This window comes from Calliphora vicina, chromosome 5 (assembly GCF_958450345.1).
Source record: "Calliphora vicina chromosome 5, idCalVici1.1, whole genome shotgun sequence".
Classification (NCBI taxonomy): Eukaryota; Metazoa; Arthropoda; class Insecta; order Diptera; family Calliphoridae; genus Calliphora; species Calliphora vicina.
Genome location: NC_088784.1, coordinates 6,619,516 through 6,643,168, shown reverse-complemented (window position 1 = coordinate 6,643,168; position 23,653 = coordinate 6,619,516). Strand labels below are relative to the sequence as shown.

Here is a 23,653-nt window from a genome sequence, read left to right as displayed (position 1 = left end):
ACCATGATTGAAACTTTAAAACAACCACGATTGAAACTTTAAAAGAACCACGATTGAAGCTTTAAAAGAACCACGATTGAAACTTTAAAACAACCATGATTGAAGCTTTAAAAGAACCATGATTGAAACTTTAAAAGAACCATGATTGAAGCTTTAAAAGAACCATGATTGAAACTTTAAAACAACCACGATTGAAACTTTAAAAGAACCACGATTGGAGCTTTAAAAGAACCACAATTGAAGCTTTGAAAGAACCATGATTGAAGCTTTAAAAGAACCACGATTGAAGCTTTAAAAGAATCACGATTGAAACTTTAAAACAACCATGATTGAAGCTTTAAATGAACCATGATTGAAGCTTTAAAAGAACCACGATTGAAGCTTTAAAAGAACCACGATTGAAACTTAAAAACAACCATGATTGAAGCTTTAAAAAAACCGCGATTGAAACTTTAAAAGAACCACGATAGAAGCTTTAAAAGATCCACGATTGAAACTTTAAAAGAACCACGATTGAAACTTTAAAAGAACCACGATTGAAGCTTAAAAAGAAACACGATCGAAGCTTTAAGATAACTGCGATTGGAGCATGAAAAGAACCACGATTGAAACTTTAAAAGAACCACGATTGAAGCTTTAAAAGAACCATGATTGAAGCTTTAAAATAACCACGATTGAAGCTTTAAAAGCACCACGATTGAATCTTTAAAACAACCATGATTGAAGCTTTAAAAGAACCACGATTGAAGATTTAAAAGAACCACGATTGAAACTTTGAAACAACCATGATTGAAGCTTTAAAAGAACCACGATTGAAGCTTTAAAAGAACCACGATTGAAACTTTAAAACAACCATGATTGAAGCTTTAAATGAACCATGATTCAAGCTTTAAAAGAACCACGATTGAAACTTTAAAAGAACCATGATTGAAGCTTTAAAAGAATCACGGTTGAAGCTTTAAAAGAACCACGATTGAAGCTTTAAAATAACCACGATTGCAGCTTTAAAATAACCACGATAAAAGCTTAAGTTAAGCTTTAAAAGTATTTACGACAGAAGCTTAAATAAAACTTGAAAAGGAACCATGATTGAAGCTTAAATAAAACCTGAAGACGATTTACGATTGAAACTTAAATATAACTTCAAAAAGGGACTTTAAAAAATTACTCTTGAAGCTTAAGTAATATATAAAAAATATCCACAATAAAACTTAAATAAAATGTTAAATGAAAAAGTATTGAAGCTTAAAACGGAAGAATAAAAGCTTGGACTTCAAAGAGAAAAACAATTGAAGCTTTTCCTATTATTAAAGAAAAACACATAGAGTGGAAACTTAAAAAAAAATTATTACTCGAAATAATCACACATACGAGTGTTGTTTTTGTTTTCACATTGTTTTTTTAACTAAAACATTCTCAGCAATTAGGTTTTTGGCAACTGAGTTAGGTCTTTAACAGGAGAGCTTCCGCTCTATGTGTATTTATCTATGATTCCAGCATTATTTGTGACACCTTTTGCAATAAATACAAAGTTTCTACTAGCTTTTAATTGAATTTGTATTGTATATTCCCTAATAAATATCAGGGAGCAAGTAACAAAAGTTGCATATTATAATTTATTAAACAAAACCAAAATAATTTCTGACTTACCCTTAATAAAATCCACCGCCATTTCTAAGCCATACGTATCCTTATCACAGTCATCCAATATATGAGCACCCAAAGTAATATTGGGCAGTAATTGTTGCTTGTTGACCTGATCCAAAGTGTAAAGCATGGCTTCCAAAGCCTGTATACCACCCTGAGGCATAATCGGACCACAAGTAATGCTATCCTCACGCGAGTGAACCATCATCAGACCACCTAAAATAACATTGCCCTCCATCACCGATGCATGCTTAACTGGCCATGAGGGTGTTGTTGTCGTTGATGTTGTGGCGAAAGTGCTGCTAAGCAAACCAGCCACAGAGGACGAAGATGTTGATGCTGGTGATGATGGCAAAGCAAAAGATGAAATAGTTGTATTATATAAGAATGGTAATGCTGTGGTTGATGTGATAGAAACTAATTGCATTAGTGATGGTGTTGTGTTGATAGTTGGCATAGTTTCCGTTTCAGCACTGGCTGTGGTGGTTAATCTAGTATTAACTAAATCATGTATTGATAAGGGTCCATTAGCAGTGGTAAATGAGGTGGCTGTTGTAGTTGTTTGAAGGCTTTCAGCAAAAACAACAAATGGTTTATGGGAAGGGGTGGTGGTTGGTGCCAAGACTGTTGTTAATGTTGTTGGAAATTCTAATAATTTTTGTTGTGACACTGCTGTAGGTGACACTTTGTCAGTAGTAGTAGGAGCTGTGATTAAGTATGTTTTGAAAGTTGTTTTCTGTTCTTCTGGCGTTGCTGTTGCTGCTGCTGTTGTTCTTGTTGTCACATTAATGGCATTAGTTTCACTGACAACATTTTCCCCCCCAATAAATTGAATATTTTGGTTTTTATTGTCTTTAGTCGGCTTCAAATTGCCATCCAGCTGTTTGTTATTCATATAATTGTTTATTGCCGTCATGTTATTGCCATTTCCTGTAGATATATTGAATGGCAATTGTTTTTGTTCATCAGTAAATTTTAATTTATGTACATCCGCTGTTTCCAATTCAACGCTTTCATTTCTAGATTTAGTTGGTGTTTTTTTGTTTATGGCGATAATTGATTGTGTATCAGCTTTGGGTGGGATTTCACTTTTGGGTTTTTGTACTGAACTTACTTCTGTTCTGTTTTCTGTCATATATTCGTGGGAAATGTCTGTGTCATCTTCTGGTTGAGGTATCTGAAATGTTGCTAAAGGTTGTGTTGCATTGACTGGTTGAAGGATTTTCGTGTTTAAACGTTTTTGTCGCCTGAATGTTGAATTCCCAGAAATTTCTTGTTGTTTATCTAGCGCATGGCGATTACTGTTAATTGAATTTTTTCCTACATTGTCATAGTCATGCAGCTTATGGTTTTTGTCAATGTCTTTGATTTTTTCTATAGGCGGAAGCTCCAAAGGTGTATTAGCTATAAGGTTTTGTTCATTGGATTTCAGGTGTTGTCCTTGTTTTAGTTCTGTTATTTCTTTATTTATAATTTCTAATGCTGCTGAAAACTTATTATTAATTTTAGTTTCTGCCTGTTTCATTTGCCATAATTTTGTTTCCAGCTCAGACTCTTGCTTAAATAAAAGTTTAATGAGTTTTTCTGTATTAATTTGAGTTTTAATGTTCGAAGACTTTTCTTTAGCTTTCCCAATCATCTTTGGATTTTCTGTCATAGCAGAAAGCTCTTGTTTAAGTATTTCTCTTGATTCGCTCTTTGAAAGCTCTTTCCTATCGCCTGTAGCTTTTGTGCTTTCTTCATGAAAATCATCTGTTTTACTAAAGTTAAATGAAATTGATTTCTGCATAGAGCTTTTTTGGTCTTCCCAGAGCTTTGCTGAAATTTTACTGCTTTTAGTATCATTTAAAGCTTTACTTTGAGTGTAATTTCCTAAAGAGCTTTTTGATTCTTTGGGTTTGATATGAATTAGTGGAACTTCTGTGTAGCCTTTGTCTTTAGTAGCTTTTTCTTTAGAGGAAATTTGTTTAGTATTGTTTAAGTTTAGTTTGTCTTTCATATTCTCTAGTAGTGTCCCATTAGCTTTCTGTAAGCTCTTGGTCAGCTTTGCGAAATCTTGGTTTTTATGATATGGCAATGTATCAGAAGTTTCTGAAGAAAGCTCTTTAAAACCAAAAGCTTTTAGGGAAGTCTGATTTCCGAGATCTTTGTTTGCATGTTGTAGTCTCTGTGTTAGTGAATCAAAAGTTTCTGAAGAAAGCTCTTTTAAACCAGAAGCTTTTAAGGAAGTCTGGTTACCGAGATCTTTGTTTTCCTGTTGTAACTTTTGTGTTGGTGAATCAAAAGTTTCTGAAGAAAGCACTTTTAAACCAAAAGATTTTAAGGAAGTCTGGTTACCGACATCTTTGTTTTCCTGATGTAACTTTTGTGTTGCTGAATCAAAACTTTCTGAAGAAAGCTCTTCTAAACCAAAAACTTTTAAGGATGTCTGGTTACCGAGATCCTTGTTTGCATGTTGTGACCTCTGTGTTAGTGAATCAAAAGTTTCTGAAGAAAGCTCTTTTAAGGAAGTCTGCTTTATAGTGGAAGCTTTTGTGGGAATATTTTCTTGTTCACTTAAAATAGGAGTTTCGATATTAGTTAAAAGATCCTTCCCTATTTTTACTCCTTTAACTTCCAGTTTCTTTTGATACCCCTTTTCATTGTTATTTATATCTTGTTTATCGTTATTTTTTTTACTCAAATTCGTTATATTTAAATGAGTTTGTTTTAATTTCTTCTCTACTTTCTTAGAATACTTATTTTCCTCTGGCTCTTTGTGTAAGTTTTTACTTGTGGTTGTACTGGTTTCTTTGGCAGTTGGCAGAGAATTATCTTTTTCAATTAACTGTGCGGCAGCTGTTTTTTCATTATAATTTTCTTGTGAATTCTTTAAAGTCCTTGAAATTAATCCTTTTTTTATTTCCAGTAGATCTTCGTTTACCTTTGAATCCGTTTTATTAATTAAATTATTATTCCCTATTAAGTTGTTTATAATTGTTGGTTTTGCCTTTACATTAGTTTCCCCAGAATCCAACTCATATTTAGATGTCATTGTTAGCAAGGATTTTCTTTTGAGTTGCACAACAGATGGCCAAGTTGTTAGGGGTTGGTAGTTTGTTGTGTTTAATAATGCAGGTGTATTTAGATGATTTGAGTGGGGGCTGTTGTAGAGGGATTTGTTGTCAGCATTATTACTTAGTGGCGTCTCAGGAGATCTCATTATATTCTTGGAAATCTGACCATTAGTAAATGTTTTAGTTGTTGCAAATGCTGCCTGATAGTTGTGTAGTTGAGGGGGTTTATTTGTGGAAATATTAAATGGTTTTAGAGAGCTATTTGTTGTAATATTTTCTGTCCAGCTGCTGCTAAAGGTAATGTTAACATTAGCTGTCCCAGTGGCTTTTGTAAATAACAATGTTTTTGCACTATTTTTAGTGTAAGCATTTCTAGCTGTTGCATCTTTTAGCTTGAGGGTCATTTGGGTATCCGTGTTGCTGACATTTAATCTGTTGTTTGATGTTGTACCAACACCAGTGGGAGTAGCATTGCTGCCACTACCACTATTATTATTTGCTATGTCATGTGTATTCATTACATGTTTTTGCTTTAAACCTAAATTTTTCAAATTTTGTTGCTGTTGATAGCCAACTGCTGCTGCTGTCGTTATGGTTGGGGTAATTGCTGGCTGTCCAGCCACACACAGGTTTAATTGCTGCTGCTGTACCAGCCATATTAAAGCAATTATTTGTATTATTCTATTGTTAAGCATTTGTTTATGAATTTTACACATATTAATTGCATATAAATACTAACGTTTTAATACTTTTGTTATTTATTATTATATTATATTATTCAGTTGATATAATTTTATTTTTTATTTTAATTATAACAAATGTCAGCATAGTTTTATATCCTCCGCCATATCATTAATTATAGTTTAATTGTATATATTTCTTTTATATTATTAACACTTTTTAACTAAATTATTTAATAATTATTTCATAAATTACTCGTTTATGTATTTGTACCAATCAGTAGTTTTCTTTTTTTTTTTGTATCATTTAATTAAAATTTTCATTTGTTTTTTAAGTATTCTCAATTTGATTCGTTGTGGTATTTAATTCATGGAATTCATTAATATTTTTTTCACTTTATTCTGTAAATAAAATGGAAAAAGAGAGAAGAAAAATTTCAATTTGTATTTATGGTTTTTATTAGATAGAAATTAATAGGGAAATATTTGAAAAAAATAAAATATGTATTTTGTATAGGAAGTTATATATATTTCAATATGAACATAAGAACGTCCCCCTACATCCCCAGTAGACTCGTTATAGTCATACACAATTTGAACATGCTCAAACATGTTAAATTCCCTTTCTTGAATTCTAGATCAGTAAAAATACCAATTGTATCTCAGTTTAATGTCGCGTACTAAATCATAGTGAATATTGTAAAAAAAATAGATAACATTTTCCAATATGAGAGTTATCAACAGAAAGCCTCTTAGTTTTAAAATATATTGTGACAATACCTTGATTTTTTTATTTTTCTAGAAGCAATGGAATACGAGTTATATTTTTGTCGCATTCTGGAACCCATTTTTATTGATAATATATTGTAAACGACAAAAACAATTGTTGCACTTTACATAGTACCACTAAAATGATTTCGAAAAATGTTAACTAATGTCGCGTTCTTGACCGTAGAAATACCCAAATGCTTGCATTTTATACAAAGACTATTTCTGCTTTTATTTTAGATGCACGCAGCAATTATTTCATATTTATTTGCCTATAAAAACTGCTAAGATTTCTGGTAAAGATTTAATATAAATATAATTTAACAATTACATATTTAAATTTTTTCATAATTTGAAAGTATATATTATTTTCTTAAATAAATAAGCTTTTTATAAAACCACAATATTTACATCGCCTTAAAATTTCAAGACTGCAAAACTAATATCAAATATTATTTAGTTAATTACACATAACTTACATAATTTATTTCATATAATCTTCTTCCAAAAATTACAATTTATATACTTAAATAACCCGTATAACCAAACATAAATGTCATTAACAAACTTTAAAATAAGTTATTCCAAAGCCAGCAAACAAACTCATGTAATACATTCCTACTGCTGGAAAATAAATAAATAATAATAAAACTTTTTTCTTATAGCTTGAGGCTAAAATATGATCGAAGACATAACAGTCATTTTAGCTACAATATTTTAATGGAAATATAAAATGCCTGGGGTACTTGGATTTTATTTGCAACAGTAAAAGCATAAATAATCAATTCTCCCGCTATTAGCTAAACTTATAATTAAGTTTTGTGTATTTGGTTTGTAAAGCAAACAAATTATAATTTATAAAGTTAACTAGTTATTTGTATAATCAATAAATTATTAAGAGAATTTTTGGGCAGACAAAGTTTTGGATTGAAACTGAAATATATTTTATTCGTGAAAATTAATTAATAATCTTAGCTTTGTTTAGATAACTAATGCAAAAGACTTAAACAAAAGTGTACGGGTTTTATACTAAAAACTAGGTTTTATACTAAAAACTAGGTTTTATACAAAAACTTGGTTTTAAACTAAAAACAGGTTTTATACTAAAATATAGGTTTTATACAAAAATATAGGTTTTATACAAAAAACTAGGTTTTATACTAAAAACTAGGTTTTATACAAAAACTAGGTTTTAAACTAAAAACAGGTTTTATACTAAAATATAGGTTTTATACTAAAATATAGGTTTTATACAAAAAACTAGGTTTTATTCTAAAAACTAGGTTTTATACTAAAAACTAGGTTTTATACTAAAAACTAGGTTTTATGCTAAAAACTAGGTTTTATACTAAAAACTAGGTTTTATACTAAAAACTAGGTTTTATACTAAAAACTAGGTTTTATACTAAAAACTAGGTTTTATACTAAAAACTAGGTTTTATACTAAAAACTAGGTTTTATACTAAAAACTAGGTTTTATACTAAAAACTAGGTTTTATACTAAAAACTAGGTTTTAGACTAAAAACTAGGGTTTATACTAAAAACTAGATTTTATACTAAAAACTATGTTTTATACTAAAAACTAGATTTTATACTAAAAACTATGTTTTATACTAAAAACTATGTTTTATACTAAAAACTAGGTTTTAGACTAAAAACTATGTTTTATACTAAAAACTATGTTTTATACTAAAAACTAGGTTTTAGACTAAAAACTATGTTTTATACTAAAACCTTTGCTTTATACTAAAAACTAGGTTTTATACTAAAAACTAGGTTTTATACTAAAAACTAGGGTTTATACTATACACTAGGTTTTATAATAAAAACTAGGTTTTATAATAAAAACTAGGTTTTATATTAAAAACTAGGTTTTATACTAAAAACTAGGTTTTGTACTAAAAACTAGGTTTTATAATAAAAACTAGGTTTTATAATAAAAACTAGGTTTTATATTAAAAACTAGGTTTTATACTAAAAACTAGGTTTTGTACTAAAAACTAGGTTTTATACTAAATCTAGGTTTTATAATAAAAACTAGGTTTTATATTAAAAACTAGGTTTTATACTAAAAACTACGTTTTATACTAAAAACTACGTTTTATACTAAAAACTACGTTTTATACTAAAAACTACGTTTTATACTAAAAACTACGTTTTATACTAAAAACTACGTTTTATACTAAAAACTACGTTTTATACTAAAAACTACGTTTTATACTAAAAACTATGTTTTATACTAACAACTATGTTTTATACTAAAAACTAGGTTTTATACTAAAAACTACGTTTTATACTAAAAACTACGTTTTATACTAAAAACTACGTTTTATACTAAAAACTACGTTTTATACTAAAAACTACGTTTTATACTAAAAACTATGTTTTATACTAAAAACTATGTTTTATACTAAAAACTATGTTTTATACTAAAAACTATGTTTTATACTAAAAACTATGTTTTATACTAAAAACTAGGTTTTATACTAAAAACTAGGTTTTATACTAAAAACTAGGTTTTATACTAAAAACTAGGTTTTATACTAAAAACTAGGTTTTATACTAAAAACTAGGTTTTATACTAAAAACTAGGTTTTATACTAAAAACTAGGTTTTATACTAAAAACTAGGTTTTATACTAAAAACTAGGTTTTATACTAAAAACTAGGTTTTAGACTAAAAACTAGGTTTTAGACTAAAAACTAGGGTTTATACTAAAAACTAGATTTTATACTAAAAACTATGTTTTATACTAAAAACTAGATTTTATACTAAAAACTATGTTTTATACTAAAAACTATGTTTTATACTAAAAACTAGGTTTTAGACTAAAAACTATGTTTTATACTAAAAACTATGTTTTATACTAAAAACTAGGTTTTAGACTAAAAACTATGTTTTATACTAAAACCTTTGCTTTATACTAAAAACTAGGTTTTATACTAAAAACTAGGTTTTATACTAAAAACTAGGGTTTATACTATACACTAGGTTTTATAATAAAAACTAGGTTTTATAATAAAAACTAGGTTTTATATTAAAAACTAGGTTTTATACTAAAAACTAGGTTTTGTACTAAAAACTAGGTTTTATAATAAAAACTAGGTTTTATAATAAAAACTAGGTTTTATATTAAAAACTAGGTTTTATACTAAAAACTAGGTTTTATACTAAAAACTAGGTTTTATACTAAAAACTACGTTTTATACTAAAAACTATGTTTTATACTAACAACTATGTTTTATACTAAAAACTAGGTTTTATACTAAAAACTAGGTTTTATACTAAAAACTAGGTTTTATACTAAAAACTAGGTTTTATACTAACAAGTATGTTTTATACTTAAAACTAGGTTTTGTACTGAAGACTACGTTTTATACTGAAGACTACGTAGTATACTTATTAATAGAAACTAATGTAATATAACGAAAGTGCATGGGTTTATATGAACAAAGTTTAACGTTCACAAAATGATACACCACCCAAAAAATTTCCATTATTAAATAAAAAAATTAATTGACAAACCCACTACACATTACAAAAATATTTCAAAGAAAAATAAACTAAACAAAAAATATTTACCAAAATCATTGAGAAATTATTTTCATTAGAGGGCAACAAATTAATTTTTTTTTTTTGGAATATAATGAATTGAATCAAAAATCACTGAAGCATTCTCAGGCACAAAAAAATGGAAATTGTATATTTATGTAAGTATTTTTTTTTCAACAGACATCTTGAATTTGAATAAAGTAATATTTGTGCCAAGGACTGGCAATTGTTAGAAGTCTTGTCATTGTGTGGCCTACCAAGATATGAAAAGAAGCGAACAGTAAATAAAAGAAATTGTACTTGGATAAATTTATGTTCTGCGTTTAAAGTGAGACCATGACCAATGTTCAATATTTCTCATTTACTTATTGATTGTGTTTGAACAGGGGTGTTAAATTTAATTTGTAAATTGAATTAATGCTACTTAACATATTTTTTCTCATGCCATTTCTATTTTCACTTTTATTTTCTGAGGCTCTTAGGTTTTTTTGTTCTAACCATATTTAAATTAAATTATACAGAAGTAGTTAAATAAAAAAAACATAACTTTTCAATTGCACTTATTGAACTACTATAGTATGATATTGAGGACCAATAAGCAATGAAGTAAATCAAAACAACCAATTTGATAATTTGAAAAGCCGCCAAGCTCTAAGGATCAAATATAAAATAGTATATCAAAAATCATTACTCTAAATTAAAACATATGCTGTATAACAAGATCAAGCTGATCGTAATTTTATGATAACTATATTTCTAATAAAACAGAATTATAGGTGATCAAAATGCATAAAATTACAATTAAAGATTTGCTATACAGTTAAAGTCCATTAAATAACGAATGTGCAGACATCTTCTTAAAGTTTTTTCTAATTTTCAACACTACTGTTTACCACATTCACATAATTTTCCTTATTAATCCTCTTACAAGATTAAAAATAAGAATTTCACAAGGTATTGTCAAATATGTAAATGGACATACAACCTGAAAACGAAATAAACACTTATTGAGCCAAATAGAAAGATACAATAATGTGTAAAGAAAAGAACGAATAACAGAATAACATCGAATCTGGAATCAAATGTTCTAAATATTATTATTAATGTAAATACAATGTCATAAAATGATTCAATAGGTCTTTAAACTAAAAATTAAGGTCTTTAAAGACAGAAATAAACTAACAGCTAAATACTATGTCTTTAAACTAAAGACTGAAGACTTCGAGTTTAAACTCAAGAATACTAAATACTACGTATTAAACTTAAGACTACGTTATAAACTAAAGGCTACGTCTTAAACTAAAGGTTACGTCTTAAACTAAAAACTACTTCTTAAACTAAAGATTACTTCTTCAACTGAAGGCTGCGTCTTAAACTAAAGACTACGCCTTTAATCTAAAGACTACGCCTTTAATCTAAAGACTACGCCTTTAATCTAAAGACTACGCCTAAAAAAAACTAAAGGTCTTTAAAGACAGAAATAAAATAACAGCTAAAGACTATGTCTTTAAACTAAAGACTACGAGTTTAAACTTAAGACTAGTAAAGACTACGTCTTAAACTAAAGACTATGTTATAAACTAAAGACTACGTCTTAAACTAAAAACTACGTCATAAACTAAAGACTACTTCTTAAACTAAAGATTACGTCTTCAACTAAAGACTACGTCTTAAACTGAAGGCTGCGTATTAAACTAAAGAATACGCCTTTAATCTAAAGACTACGCCTTTATTCTAAAGACTACGTCTTTAAACTAAAGATTACGTCTTTAATCTAAAGACTACGTCATTGTACTAAATACTACATCTTTAATTATTATTCATGGAATATCCTCATTATACTTCATTATGCAAGACAACATAAGTAGGATGAAGTAATCGGTAGGTATTAAATATAATTTAATGCCGCCTGAATAGAAAGTGACTTTTTAAATGCATTCTTTAAGGCTGCCTAAAATATCTTTTTTTACCTCTGGGTATTTAAAGTTCAACATAAAGTCATTTTAAACCCATTCTTGTTTACCTTAGTATCCGTTCATGCTAAACTTCAATGCTCGTACGCTCACATTCTTGCAAAATCAACAAACAAACAATAAAAGGATGTTACAATGTAGACAGAACTATGCATGTTAGTGTATCCATTGTTTTCTGTATATGTATACATTATCATAGTATGTGTCCCACACACACACTTAAGTAGAATAACTTCCTCTATACTCTCTTCGAGTATCCTCTTCAACAATTTACACAACATTGTACAAGCTCAATAAAGAACTTGTTGTGGCTTTCTGCAGATAACAGCTACTATAACCAGGACATGGTCGCCAGCCACTCAAACTGCAACAACAACATTTTTAACGTCAACAATACCAGTGGCACCAACAAATCAAATATTTAGAGCCAATTTCACTTTAAATAAAACATTTTGCATAAATATTTGCCATCCAGTTAAAATTGCACGAACCAGCTACTATTTTCTCACATAAATGCAAATATTTTTTTTTTTTTTTTTTCAATATTTATCTTTATTCAATATTTAATTTTACATTATATCTTAAATCTAAACCTGAATTAATGTAAAACTGAATTGATTTTCTATCAAATGCTATAGCAAAAGGGGGGGAAGGATACAACTAAATTTATTATTACGTATTTAGTATCAAAACAGCAATAAAATCAATTCAATAGTAATGATATAATGGAAAGTTATCGTGGCTGTGTGGCATTACTCCAGTCACTAGCTATATCATTAATTTTAATTAAGATTTGTTGGCACACTTTTGCAAGTGATTTCCAAAAGAGTAAATGAAATTCAGTTTTCTGATTTCGGTTTTATTGGGTCAATAAATTGTTTCACAATTCTCTTGCTTAATAAAATGGTTATGGTTAATGTTTGTGGTCACTTAGATTTTAAATTGAGTTATAAGATTAAAATATGTAATGCGTTTCAGTAAAAGGGTAATTAGGGTGAAAAATGGATTATTGGTTTTGTAAATATTTGTGCTTGCAAGGGTATTTAACTAGAATTAGAAGGAGATGTAATTGTGTGAAAACAAAAATGCAATAAAGACATATTTTTTAATACATGAGATGTAGTCTTTACTATAAGACGTAGTCTTTAGTATAAGGACGTAGTAGTCTTTAGTATGAAGACTTAGTGTTTAGTATGAAGGCGTAGTCTTTAGAAGACGTAGTCTTTAGTATAAGACGTAGTCTTTAGTATAAGACGTAGTCTTTAGTATAAGACGTAGTCTGTAGTATAAGACGTAGTCTGTAGTATAAGACGTAGTCTTTAGTATAAGACGTAGTCTTTAGTATAAGACGTAGTCTTTAGTATAAGACGTAGTCTTTAGTATAAGACGTAGTCTTTAGTATAAGACGTAGTCTTTAGTATAAGACGTAGTCTTTAGTATAAGACGTAGTCTTTAGTATAAGACGTAGTCTTTAGAATGAAGACGTAGTCTTTAGTACAAGACGTAGTCTTTAGAATGAAGACATAGTCTTTAGTATAAGACGTAGTCTTTAGAATGAAGACGTAGTCTTTAGTATAAGACGTAGTCTTTAGTATAAGACGTAGTCTTTAGAATGAAGACGTAGTCTTTAGTATAAGACGTAGTCTTTAGAATGAAGACGTAGTCTTTAGAATGAAGACGTAGTCTTTAGTATAAGACGTAGTCTTTAGTATAAGACGTAGTCTTTAGTATAAGACGTAGTCTTTAGTATAAGACGTAGTCTTTAGAATGAAGACGTAGTCTTTAGTATAAGACGTAGTCTTTAGTATAAGACGTAGTCTTTAGTATAAGACGTAGTCTTTAGTATAAGACGTAGTCTTTAGTATAAGACGTAGTCTTTAGTATAAGACGTAGTCTTTAGTATAAGACGTAGTCTTTAGTATGAGACGTAGTCTTTAGTATAAGACGTAGTCGTTAGTATAAGACGTAGTCTTTAGTATAAGACGTAGTCTTTAGTATAAGACGTAGTCTTTAGTATAAGACGTAGTCTTTAGTATAAGACGTAGTCTTTAGTATAAGACGTAGTCTTTAGTATAAGACGTAGTCTTTAGTATAAGACGTAGTCTTTAGTATAAGACGTAGTCTTTAGTATAAGACGTAGTCTTTAGTATAAGACGTAGTCTTTAGAATGAAGACGTAGTCCCTAGAATGAAGACGTAGTCTTTAGTATGAATACGTAGTCTTTAGTATGAATACGTAGTCTTTAGTATGAAGACGTAATCTTCAGTATGAAGACGTAGTCTTTAGTATGAAGACGTAGTCTTTAGTATGAAGACGTTGACTTTGTTTATAGACATGGTCTTTAGTTCAGATTCTTAGGCATTAGTCTTTAGTTCAGAGAGGTAGTCTTTGTTTAAAGACGTATTCTTTATTTCTACTTTAAAGACGTAGTCTTTAGATTAAAGTCATAGTCTATAGGGCCACAGTAATAAATATAATTCAAGTTAAATTTATATCAGTTGTTGTTCAACAAAGTTGAAAGTTGTGGTTTAAATGAGAAAAAATTTTGTAAACTTTGTTTACAAAAGACACATAACAATGTGCATACATGTAAAAAAAAAGAAACACCCAAAAAACTGAACATTCCTTTGGTATCCTCTTGACATTTTTATTCCCTCTTATTACACCAGAATGAAAGCAAATAATGATAAAGAATATTGTTGAAAAATTTTACATTTTTGCAAATTTAAACTAAATTGAACTTGTGTCAGATAAAACTACAAATGACAAGTTAAAGGGGCTGTACATGATGTAGTATATGTGCACTTGAAACTTGCAATATATCTTAAAGTTTTCTATGTGAAGGTAATTTTATGCTGATTTGGATGTATGGCAACATAAATCTTTGTTTAAGCATCGAAATAAATAAATGCATTTCTGTACAATTTGCTGTCGACTCAAGATTCATGTGTTGTTGTTATTGCTTTCATTCTATTATTTGAAAATTCTATTGAACAACATAGTGCCGGTTTGATGTGTTGCTTTTGAAATCTGTTAAGATTCTGTATGCGGGTGTAGTGTTTGCTTAGTGATTGTCTTATTTGTTTACATTTCTATTGTATGCGCCTGATGGTATGCAGCATATGGCTGAACATTGTTTGTTATCCTTTTGAAAAATATTTGAATTTTAAGTTTTGTTTTTTGTTGTCGAAGATTTGCGTGTTCTAATCTGAAAGCATAACTTCTTATGTATAAGAAAATTGTGTAGAAATTTTGAATAAATTGAGGAGGCAACTGATGAAATTTTGTGCTAGATTAATAGGAAATTAAGTTGTATTATGATGCATGAGGTGACTAAGACAAAATTTCTGTTAAATTTCTTCTAAAAATGGTTGAAAATTTGTTATTATAATAATGAAATAAAGATAAAACTATAGTTGTGGTCAGAGAGATACCTAGTGAACATGTTTTGTCTAAAAAAAAATAAAGTATGAGAAAAACGTTTTAACGAAATTTTGTGAAATAAAAATTTAAAAGAAGGACACATCTCCAGTCCTTAAAAAATGGTATGCAACCATTTTGTAGCTGTATACGGCCTTGATGTAGTAAATATTAAGAGCTTAACAATCATCTCAGAATTTTATATTTTAAACCATTTATCGTATTAAAAAATGCCATCCCTAAGAGCTGACCATATGTTTTAAGTTTTTATTTTATTAATATTTGTCCCAACATTTACAATTGACATTCGAAACCTTCACGTGTTAAAGCTGTTAAACACAGGCAAAAACGAAAAACAAAAATTAAAAACACACTTTTAGGTTTTCGCTCCTTGACTACTGCGTGTATCACAAAAAATGTTCTTTTTTAAGAATGTTTACCCCAATTGCTAATAAAATATACAAACGTGAAATGGCCAACAATTTAAGGCCAATTTATATGCCAGACAGTAGAAAATAATCCAAAAGGGCAGCAAACAGCGTTCACACAAATATGAAAAACTATGAAATAGAGTCGAGCAAATGCTCAAGAGTGTGACAATATTTTACAACAACTTATGCCATTATAACATAGTGTGAAATACGGGCTAACATAGATACAGAATTTCATACAAAATTGCTTAACATCCCAATTAACCATGCGTTATGCAAAAGTTTATCTCACATACATTCCATGGCCGTACAAAATTTTAAATTTTTCAAAAATGTTTTTAGTATAAGACGTAGTCTTTAGTATAAGACGTAGTCTTTACTATAAGACGTAGTCTTTAGTATAAGACGTAGTCTTTAGTATAAGACGTAGTCTTTAGTATAAGACGTAGTCTTTAGTATAAGACGTAGTCTTTAGTATAAGACGTAGTCTTTAGTATAAGACGTAGTCTTTAGTATAAGACGTAGTCTTTAGTATAAGACGTAGTCTTTAGTATAAGACGTAGTCTTTAGTATAAGACGTAGTCTTTAGTATAAGACGTAGTCTTTAGTATAAGACGTAGTCTTTAGTATAAGACGTAGTCTTTAGTATAAGACGTAGTCTTTAGTATAAGACGTAGTCTTTAGTATAAGACGTAGTCTTTACTATAAGACGTAGTCTTTAGTATAAGACGTAGTCTTTAGTATAAGACGTAGTCTTTAGTATAAGACGTAGTCTTTAGTATAAGACGTAGTCTTTACTATAAGACGTAGTCTTTAGTATAAGACGTAGTCTTTAGTATAAGACGTAGTCTTTAGTATAAGACGTAGTCTTTAGTATAAGACGTAGTCTTTAGTATAAGACGTAGTCTTTAGTATAAGACGTAGTCTTTAGTATAAGACGTAGTCTTTAGTATAAGACGTAGTCTTTAGTATAAGACGTAGTCTTTAGTATAAGACGTAGTCTTTAGTATAAGACGTAGTCTTTAGTATAAGACGTAGTCTTTAGTATAAGACGTAGTCTTTAGTATAAGACGTAGTCTTTAGTATAAGACGTAGTCTTTAGTATAAGACGTAGTCTTTAGTATAAGACGTAGTCTTTAGTATAAGACGTAGTCTTTAGTATAAGACGTAGTCTTTAGTATAAGACGTAGTCTTTAGTATAAGACGTAGTCTTTAGTATAAGACGTAGTCTTTAGTATAAGACGTAGTCTTTAGTATAAGACGTAGTCTTTAGTATAAGACGTAGTCTTTAGTATAAGACGTAGTCTTTAGTATAAGACGTAGTCTTTAGTATAAGACATAGTCTTTAGTATAAGACGTAGTCTTTAGTATAAGACGTAGTCTTTAGTATAAGACATAGTCTTTAGTATAAGACATAGTCTTTAGTATAAGACGTAGTCTTTGGTATAAGACGTAGTCTTTAGTATAATACGTAGTAAACAAAGATTCGCTATTTTAAAAATTCTCCTTTTATCATTTGAAAAATTATCGAGAATTATTTGGTGTAGCTGGCAAACATTGAAATTGTAGAAAAATTCTCTATAATTTTAGAATTTTTTTTTATTCATTGCCATTGCGAAATTTCTTAAAAGAAAATAAATTGTCTATTGTTTAGTCAGCTGGGATAACGAAACATTGTGAGAGAGTGTTGGTTTCTGTGTCAGGTTTTGTGTTGCCATAAATAACATTGTTAATATTTTAGATCCTTGTATTAAGTGAATACAAATAAATAAATAAAAAACAAGAAAGAAAGAAAACTTAATATGTTTATCTCTTTATATTGTTTTAGCCATTGAGCATTTTCTTTTTTATAATTTCGTTCTGATTTCTGTTTTAGACATTTAATAAAATTTATAAATGGTCTCTGTGTTAATTTAATATTACTGCCTAAATGTCTAAATGGTCTAGTTTGATATGAGGCTTTAAAGGCAATAGACTTTCAGTTCATTAATATTTCCTACATAAATTTAATATTAATGTTGTGTTATAATTTAAGATTTGTTATGGTTGAATGTACAATTTTCGCAGAATTACAAATGTTATATTAATATGTATAATTAAAATAGTTTTTCGTTTTCATGTAATTTATACTTTGGCTAGTAGTTGTTTTTACTTTAAGGCAAACATATCAAATCTCTATTGAATATTCCAGGAAAACGTAATCATTAAATGGTGTTTTTCTGCAGTTAAAGTTTGTGAGATAGGGAATTGTACTAGAGGAAATAAAAAGAGCAGCAATACAAGAAAGAGTGAATAATATTAGTTTTTTCAGAATCTTAGACAGAGAAAACAGTTGCGTTTTGATAAAAAAAAATTGTTGCTAATCAAACACGCAAAGGCAGAGTATGGTTGTGGTGACCATAATCTAGTAGCGCCATATTGTGATTGGATTTTATGCTTTATACAAACTGCTGAAAACTAATTTATAGCGGCATAATGTGATCCTACTTAACCATAATTAAATCCCTTGTTTAAGTAATTTTATATTGGCAGTCATAATATAATCATGTGTAATCATATTATGGTTCGACTACTATATTATGATAGTTATTAAAACCATATTATTGTAGCCTATCGTATTATTATGCCACCATCACCATGATATGGTTTTGTAAAAAGTTTTTACTAAAAACATGATAGCTGATATGATCCAAGTACATTTGACTTAACGAATCTGTATCCTATTTCCCATACTATTTATCGATGAAGTTTTTTTGAGGAAAAATATGTTTAGATAAGGTTTTTCTAGCTAGGAAACCCTTATTTAGCGATAACGGTCTGACTTAAAAAATTTACTCAAATTAAATATAAGCTGACATATAACTAATGAGAAAACTTTTTTTTTTCACTAGAAACAATTTAGAAAGAAATCTTTTTTCTGTTTACAAAACGTTTTTCTATTTACAAAACATTTTTCTAGTGAAAAAACGTTTTTCTATTTACAAAACATTTTTCTAGTGAAAAGCGATTTGCTAGTCAAAAAACGTTGTTCTAGTGGAAAAAACTTTTTCTAGTGAAAAAATGTTTTTCTGGTAAAAAAAAAACGCTTTTTCTAATGAGAAACAGTTTTTCTAGTGAGAAATCCGTTTTCCAATGTGAAACCGTCTTTCCAGTGGAAAACGTTTTTCTAGAGAGAAAACGTTTTTCTAGTGAAAAAATGTTTTTGTGGTGATAACAAAATGTTTTTGTGGTTACAAACAGTTTTTGTGATGTGAAAACGTTTTTCTGACTCCTGCCCTCATAAACGGCATATCTCGAAAAATAACTTAAACTCTCAGAAGTCTATTTATTGTAAATGTCAATTAGAAACAATAAAATAATTTTTGGCTTTTCTCAAAGAGAATAAAAAAAGAGGGAAATAAATCTGAAACTTCTAAACCCTTACGCCGATTTGAATAAAATTTCACATGCGCAAAGAGGAAGTGTAGTCGAGTTTAAATTTTGAACTTGGACCTCATAAGCCCACCAGGAGCGGGACCAGTGGTTCCCAAAGTAGGACAGCTCGGGTATGTTCAATTTTTAAAATGATCCTATTTCTTCGTTTGTGTTACGATTTAAATAAAATTACACACATAGAATCTCCTCGTCGAGCACTACATAACACCTCCTATCCTAAACTAGCTATCAATTATCTCTTATAGCTTAGTAGATATTCGCATTTGAAAATTTTATTTTCAACATTTTTACCCACCCTACTCCAGTTTTTTGGTGACCGCGGTTCCAAATATTCCCCGCTTTTATCCAATTTGCTTTTATAGGATTAACAGTAGATCTATATATCCAATAAAGAAAGAAGTGTTTAAAAATCATGGCTGAGTCCAAAGTTATATTCATTTGAATTTAAAAAAATTAAAAAAAGGCGATTTTTCGCAATTTTTTTGGGAAAAAAGTACTTTTATTCTTTTTAAGTTATCTAAAAAATTTCTAACAGGATGTATAATGAATTTGTACTTTTTGAAAAGCTAACTTTACGCCAAATATTTTAAATGGAAAAAAATTTATAATTTTTGATACCGACGGGATCAGGTCCATTCAAAAATGCCTATTTTTTATGTAAAATTCAATTTTAGGGCAAAAATTCTCAAATCGCATACTTGATATCAAAATATAGTAACCTATTTTAGATGGCCCAATAAGTTCTTAATTATTTTGTAAAGGGTTCCGATTACCCCGCCCCTGATATGGATATTATAGCCAAATCCTATTTTTGGGATTTTTCAAGATTTTTTTAGGAATTGCGGGATACTTGATAACAAATTGTAAAAATTTGTTTTTATTTTTCCATTTTAAATAGAAAAATCTACATAACTGTAAAATTTCATTAAAAAATATTCATAAATAAAAATTTTATTTCAATTTGAAAAATTTGTATCTATGCAAAATTCAATAAAAAGCATTTTTTGTCATATTTTTCAAAAAAGTATTCCGTGAATTTTGTAATTGTCAAAAGTTATATACATTTTTGAAAAGTAGACAAAATCCTCTATCCATTGATATATAACATGTCTACATTATGGTTTTTACGTGTCAAATAAATTAGGGAAAACTAAACAACTCGCTGAGAATTTACCTAACATAGAAATTCATAAAAAAGCATGTTGCCTACATAACAACATTTTTATGAATGTAAATAGCAGTGCTAGGTAAATTTTCAGCGAGTTGTTTTTTTGCCATAAAGTTGAATTTTACATAAAAAATAGGCATTTTTTGAATGGACCTGATCCCGTCGATATCAAAAATTATAATTTTTTTTCATTTAAAATATTTGGCGTAAAGTTAGCTTTTCAAAAAGTACAAATTCATTATACACCCTCTTAGAAAATTTTAAGATAACTTTTTTCCCAAAAAAATTGCGAAAAATCGCCTTTTTTAATTTTTTTATATTTAAATTCATGTAACTTTAGACTCAGTCACGATCTTTCTTTATTTAATATATAGATCTATTGTTAATCCTATAAAAGAAAAATGGATAAAATCGAAGAATATTTGGAACCGCGGTCACCAAAAAACTGATGTAGGGTGGGTAAAAATGTTGAAAATTAAATTTTAAAATTTTCCTTTCATTCAAATCGGCGTAAGGGTTTAGAATTTACAGATTTATTTCCCTCTTTTCTTTTTCTCATACCACTGTGCAACGTTAACTTCTTCATAACACACTGCCAGTTATCATTACAGAAATTCAAGTTTAGATTTCCTGCTTTAACTTTAGCCATCACTGTTTTCATTTCATAAATTTATGTAACTCATAACTTTTGTTAGTTTATCACAACACATATACAAATATTTGTATATTTGTATTTACATTTTATACATTCTAAACACATTTCAACATTTGCACACAAGGTTTTCCTAGAAATTTCTAAGATGTTTATCATTCTTAACACACCATTAGATAATAATATTCTAATAGTTTTGTTGATTTTCATGTAGTTGTATTTATTTGTATAACTATGTGGGTTTGTAATCAACGCAGTTGGTTTATGGAAATTATTTTTCGATATTTGTTTTCAAATGCATACCCAGGGATTTGCTTAAAAAATCGAAAGTATCTAAAGAGACTTTGATAAGTTAAGTTATTAAGCCTAAATGCTTTTGCCATTATTAAAATGTAATAATGCCTTTGAAAAACTATAATCTAAATTTAAATAAATGATGTTGGAAACTTTTTAAATCAAAAATGTTAATGATATTAAGCCATTAATAGCAAACATGTGATAGTTTTCTTAAACTGCTAGTATTAAGCACTGAAAAAAAATCTGCTAGAAACTTGTTCAAAGAGTTTTCAATTTTTTTTAGTTTTTTTTTAAGTTTGTCAACTTAACTTATATTTTTCAAATTTCTTATCTTCAACTATCATCCATTATGCATTTTAATATAAAAAAGTTGTTTTCATCTTTCTACAGTAACTTTTTTTTTTGCTTTTAAGTTTTTTGAATATTTTAGGCAAAACGAAAGTTGTAAAAATCTAGAAAAAAATATGTCATTAACAAATGCTGTTGCTTTTATGTGCCATCTAAAATTGTTAAGTTATTTTCAGTTATCTTTTTTCTAGATTTTTTTTTTAAAGCTCTTTCTTTTGTGTGTGTTTTTTAAACAACTGCACTATGGGCAGCAAGGGTTTATATAGGTTTGCCATACCATTTGTAATTTCTACACTATTCAATTGCTAACATCTAAAGTATAAAGAAACTGGTGAAATCAAGATCCCGGAAAAACTCTGAAAAAAAATACATTTTTAAATTCAAAATGGGTCAAATTTGACCCGAATACCTAATGAAGGTTAATATTTGGAACAGCACAATATAGTCTGTGCTTAGGTGAAGGGTATATAAAATTCGTTGCAGCTGAATTCGTACCTTAATCTGTTTGTTTTGTATGAGGACAATTTTTTTAAGGACTCACAAAAGCTTAGGTAGTAATTACAAGTAATTAAAGACAAGTTTTTTCTATCCAAATAATCTGCTCTTGTTGTAAGAAAAACGAAAGGAAAAAATAAAGTGCATCTTAAAATAAATAACATCTAATGATCTAAGATGCAGCAGGATTTTGTTGAAAATGAGCTTGAAAGATATTCAAATTAACATTGAAAGATACTCAATGGAATTGTAGATTTAGACGAAAAATATAAATTTTAGTTTGGCAATTAAAAAGTATTAAAAGACATCATCACATTGAGCCCTTAGCGCCAAATTATCGCAAGCGACAACACACAAATTTTACAGGAGAAGGTTTTTTCGACTAATTTGAAATTTATACATAGAATTAAAAATGTTATGATGCGATATAATATAATTTCGTTCAAGCTATTTGTCTATTTTTCAAAAATATTTATAACTTTTGACAATTAAAAATTCATGAAAATTCTCTTTATTGAATAATATGACAAAAAAAATTTTTATTGAATTTTTGCATAGATACAAATTTTTCGAATTGAAATAAAATTGTTATTTATGAATAGTTTTCAATGAAATGGAAAAATAAAAACGAATTTTGAAAATTATTATCAGCAATCCCGCAAATCCCAAAAATGGAAATTTTTAGTTTTTTGGCTATAATATCCATACCAGGGTCGGAGTTATCGGAACCCTTTAAAAAATAATTAAAAGCATATTGAGCCATCTAAACTCGGTTACTATATTTTGATATTGAATATTCGATTTGAGAATTTTTGCCCTAAATTTTAATTTTACATAAAAAACAAGTTAGAAAGTATGGTCGGTCAAGCCCGACCATATAATACCCTACACTAAGTAAAAGAGCAAAAAAAAATTTTCTTTTAAAATTTCAATAATTTATATTTTTAAGTGATTTTCGGAAGTGGGCCTTATATGGGGGCTATGAAAAATAATGGACCGATCACCATGAAATAAGGTCGTGTGATTTATGTCTATATTAAAGTTAACTATGTTGAATTTGTGTGTTTACCAACATTTTTAAGCGATTTATGCACGTTAAAGTGATTTTCGGAAGCGGGTCTATATGGGAGCTATGACTAATTATGGACCGATCGTAACAAAATTTGGTGACATGAATTTTGTGTATATAAAACTTATTTGAAGCGGAATTTGTGGAGATACTTATATAAATTAAACATTTATGACCGATAAAGTCCAATTTCGGGAGGACATTTGTATGGGGGCTAGGTGAAATAATGGACCGATTTCAGCCAGTTTCAATAGGCTTGGTCCTTGAGCCGAAAAAATAATATGTATCAAATTTCATCGAAATATCTTCAAAATTGCGACCTGTACTCTGCGCACAAAGTTTACATGGACAGCCAGCCAGCTAGCCGACCAGACGGACGGACATCACTTAATCGACTCAGAAGGTGATTCGAAGTCGACCGGTATACTTTAAGGTGGGTGTTAGACTAATATTTTGGGCGTTGCAAACATCTGCACAAACGCATAATACCCTCCCCACTATGGTGGTGTAGGGTATAAATAGGTGTTTTTTGAATGGACCTGGTCCCCTCGGTAAGAAAAATTTTTAATATTTTTTTTCAATTAAAATATTTTGTGAGAACTTAGCTTTCAGAGGGTATAAATTCCTTGTACATCCTTTTAGAAATTTTTTGCGATAACTT

The 23,653-nt window shown here is 28.7% G+C and overlaps 1 protein-coding gene across 1 annotated transcript; it reads right to left on the bottom strand.

Annotated features, from left to right (window-relative positions):
* Nucleotides 1-1,545: 1,545 nt before the first annotated feature.
* Nucleotides 1,546-5,398, bottom strand: LOC135959841 (uncharacterized protein MAL13P1.304-like). The gene is made up of 2 exons (XM_065510935.1): nt 1,651-5,398; nt 1,546-1,571 (listed from the first exon to the last, which is right to left on the bottom strand). The coding sequence occupies exons 1-2, from the start codon at nt 5,396-5,398 to the stop codon at nt 1,546-1,548; spliced, it is 3,774 nt and encodes a 1,257-aa protein (XP_065367007.1).
* Nucleotides 5,399-23,653: the final 18,255 nt, after the last annotated feature.

Coding starts and splice junctions, on each gene's coding strand:
- LOC135959841 (XM_065510935.1), bottom strand. CDS start 5,398: ATGCTTAACAATAGAATAATACAAATAATTGCTTTAATATGGCTGGTA. Junction 1,572..1,650: donor GGCGGTGGATTTTATTAAGG/GTAAGTCAGAAA, acceptor GATATTTATTAG/GGAATATACAATACAAATTC.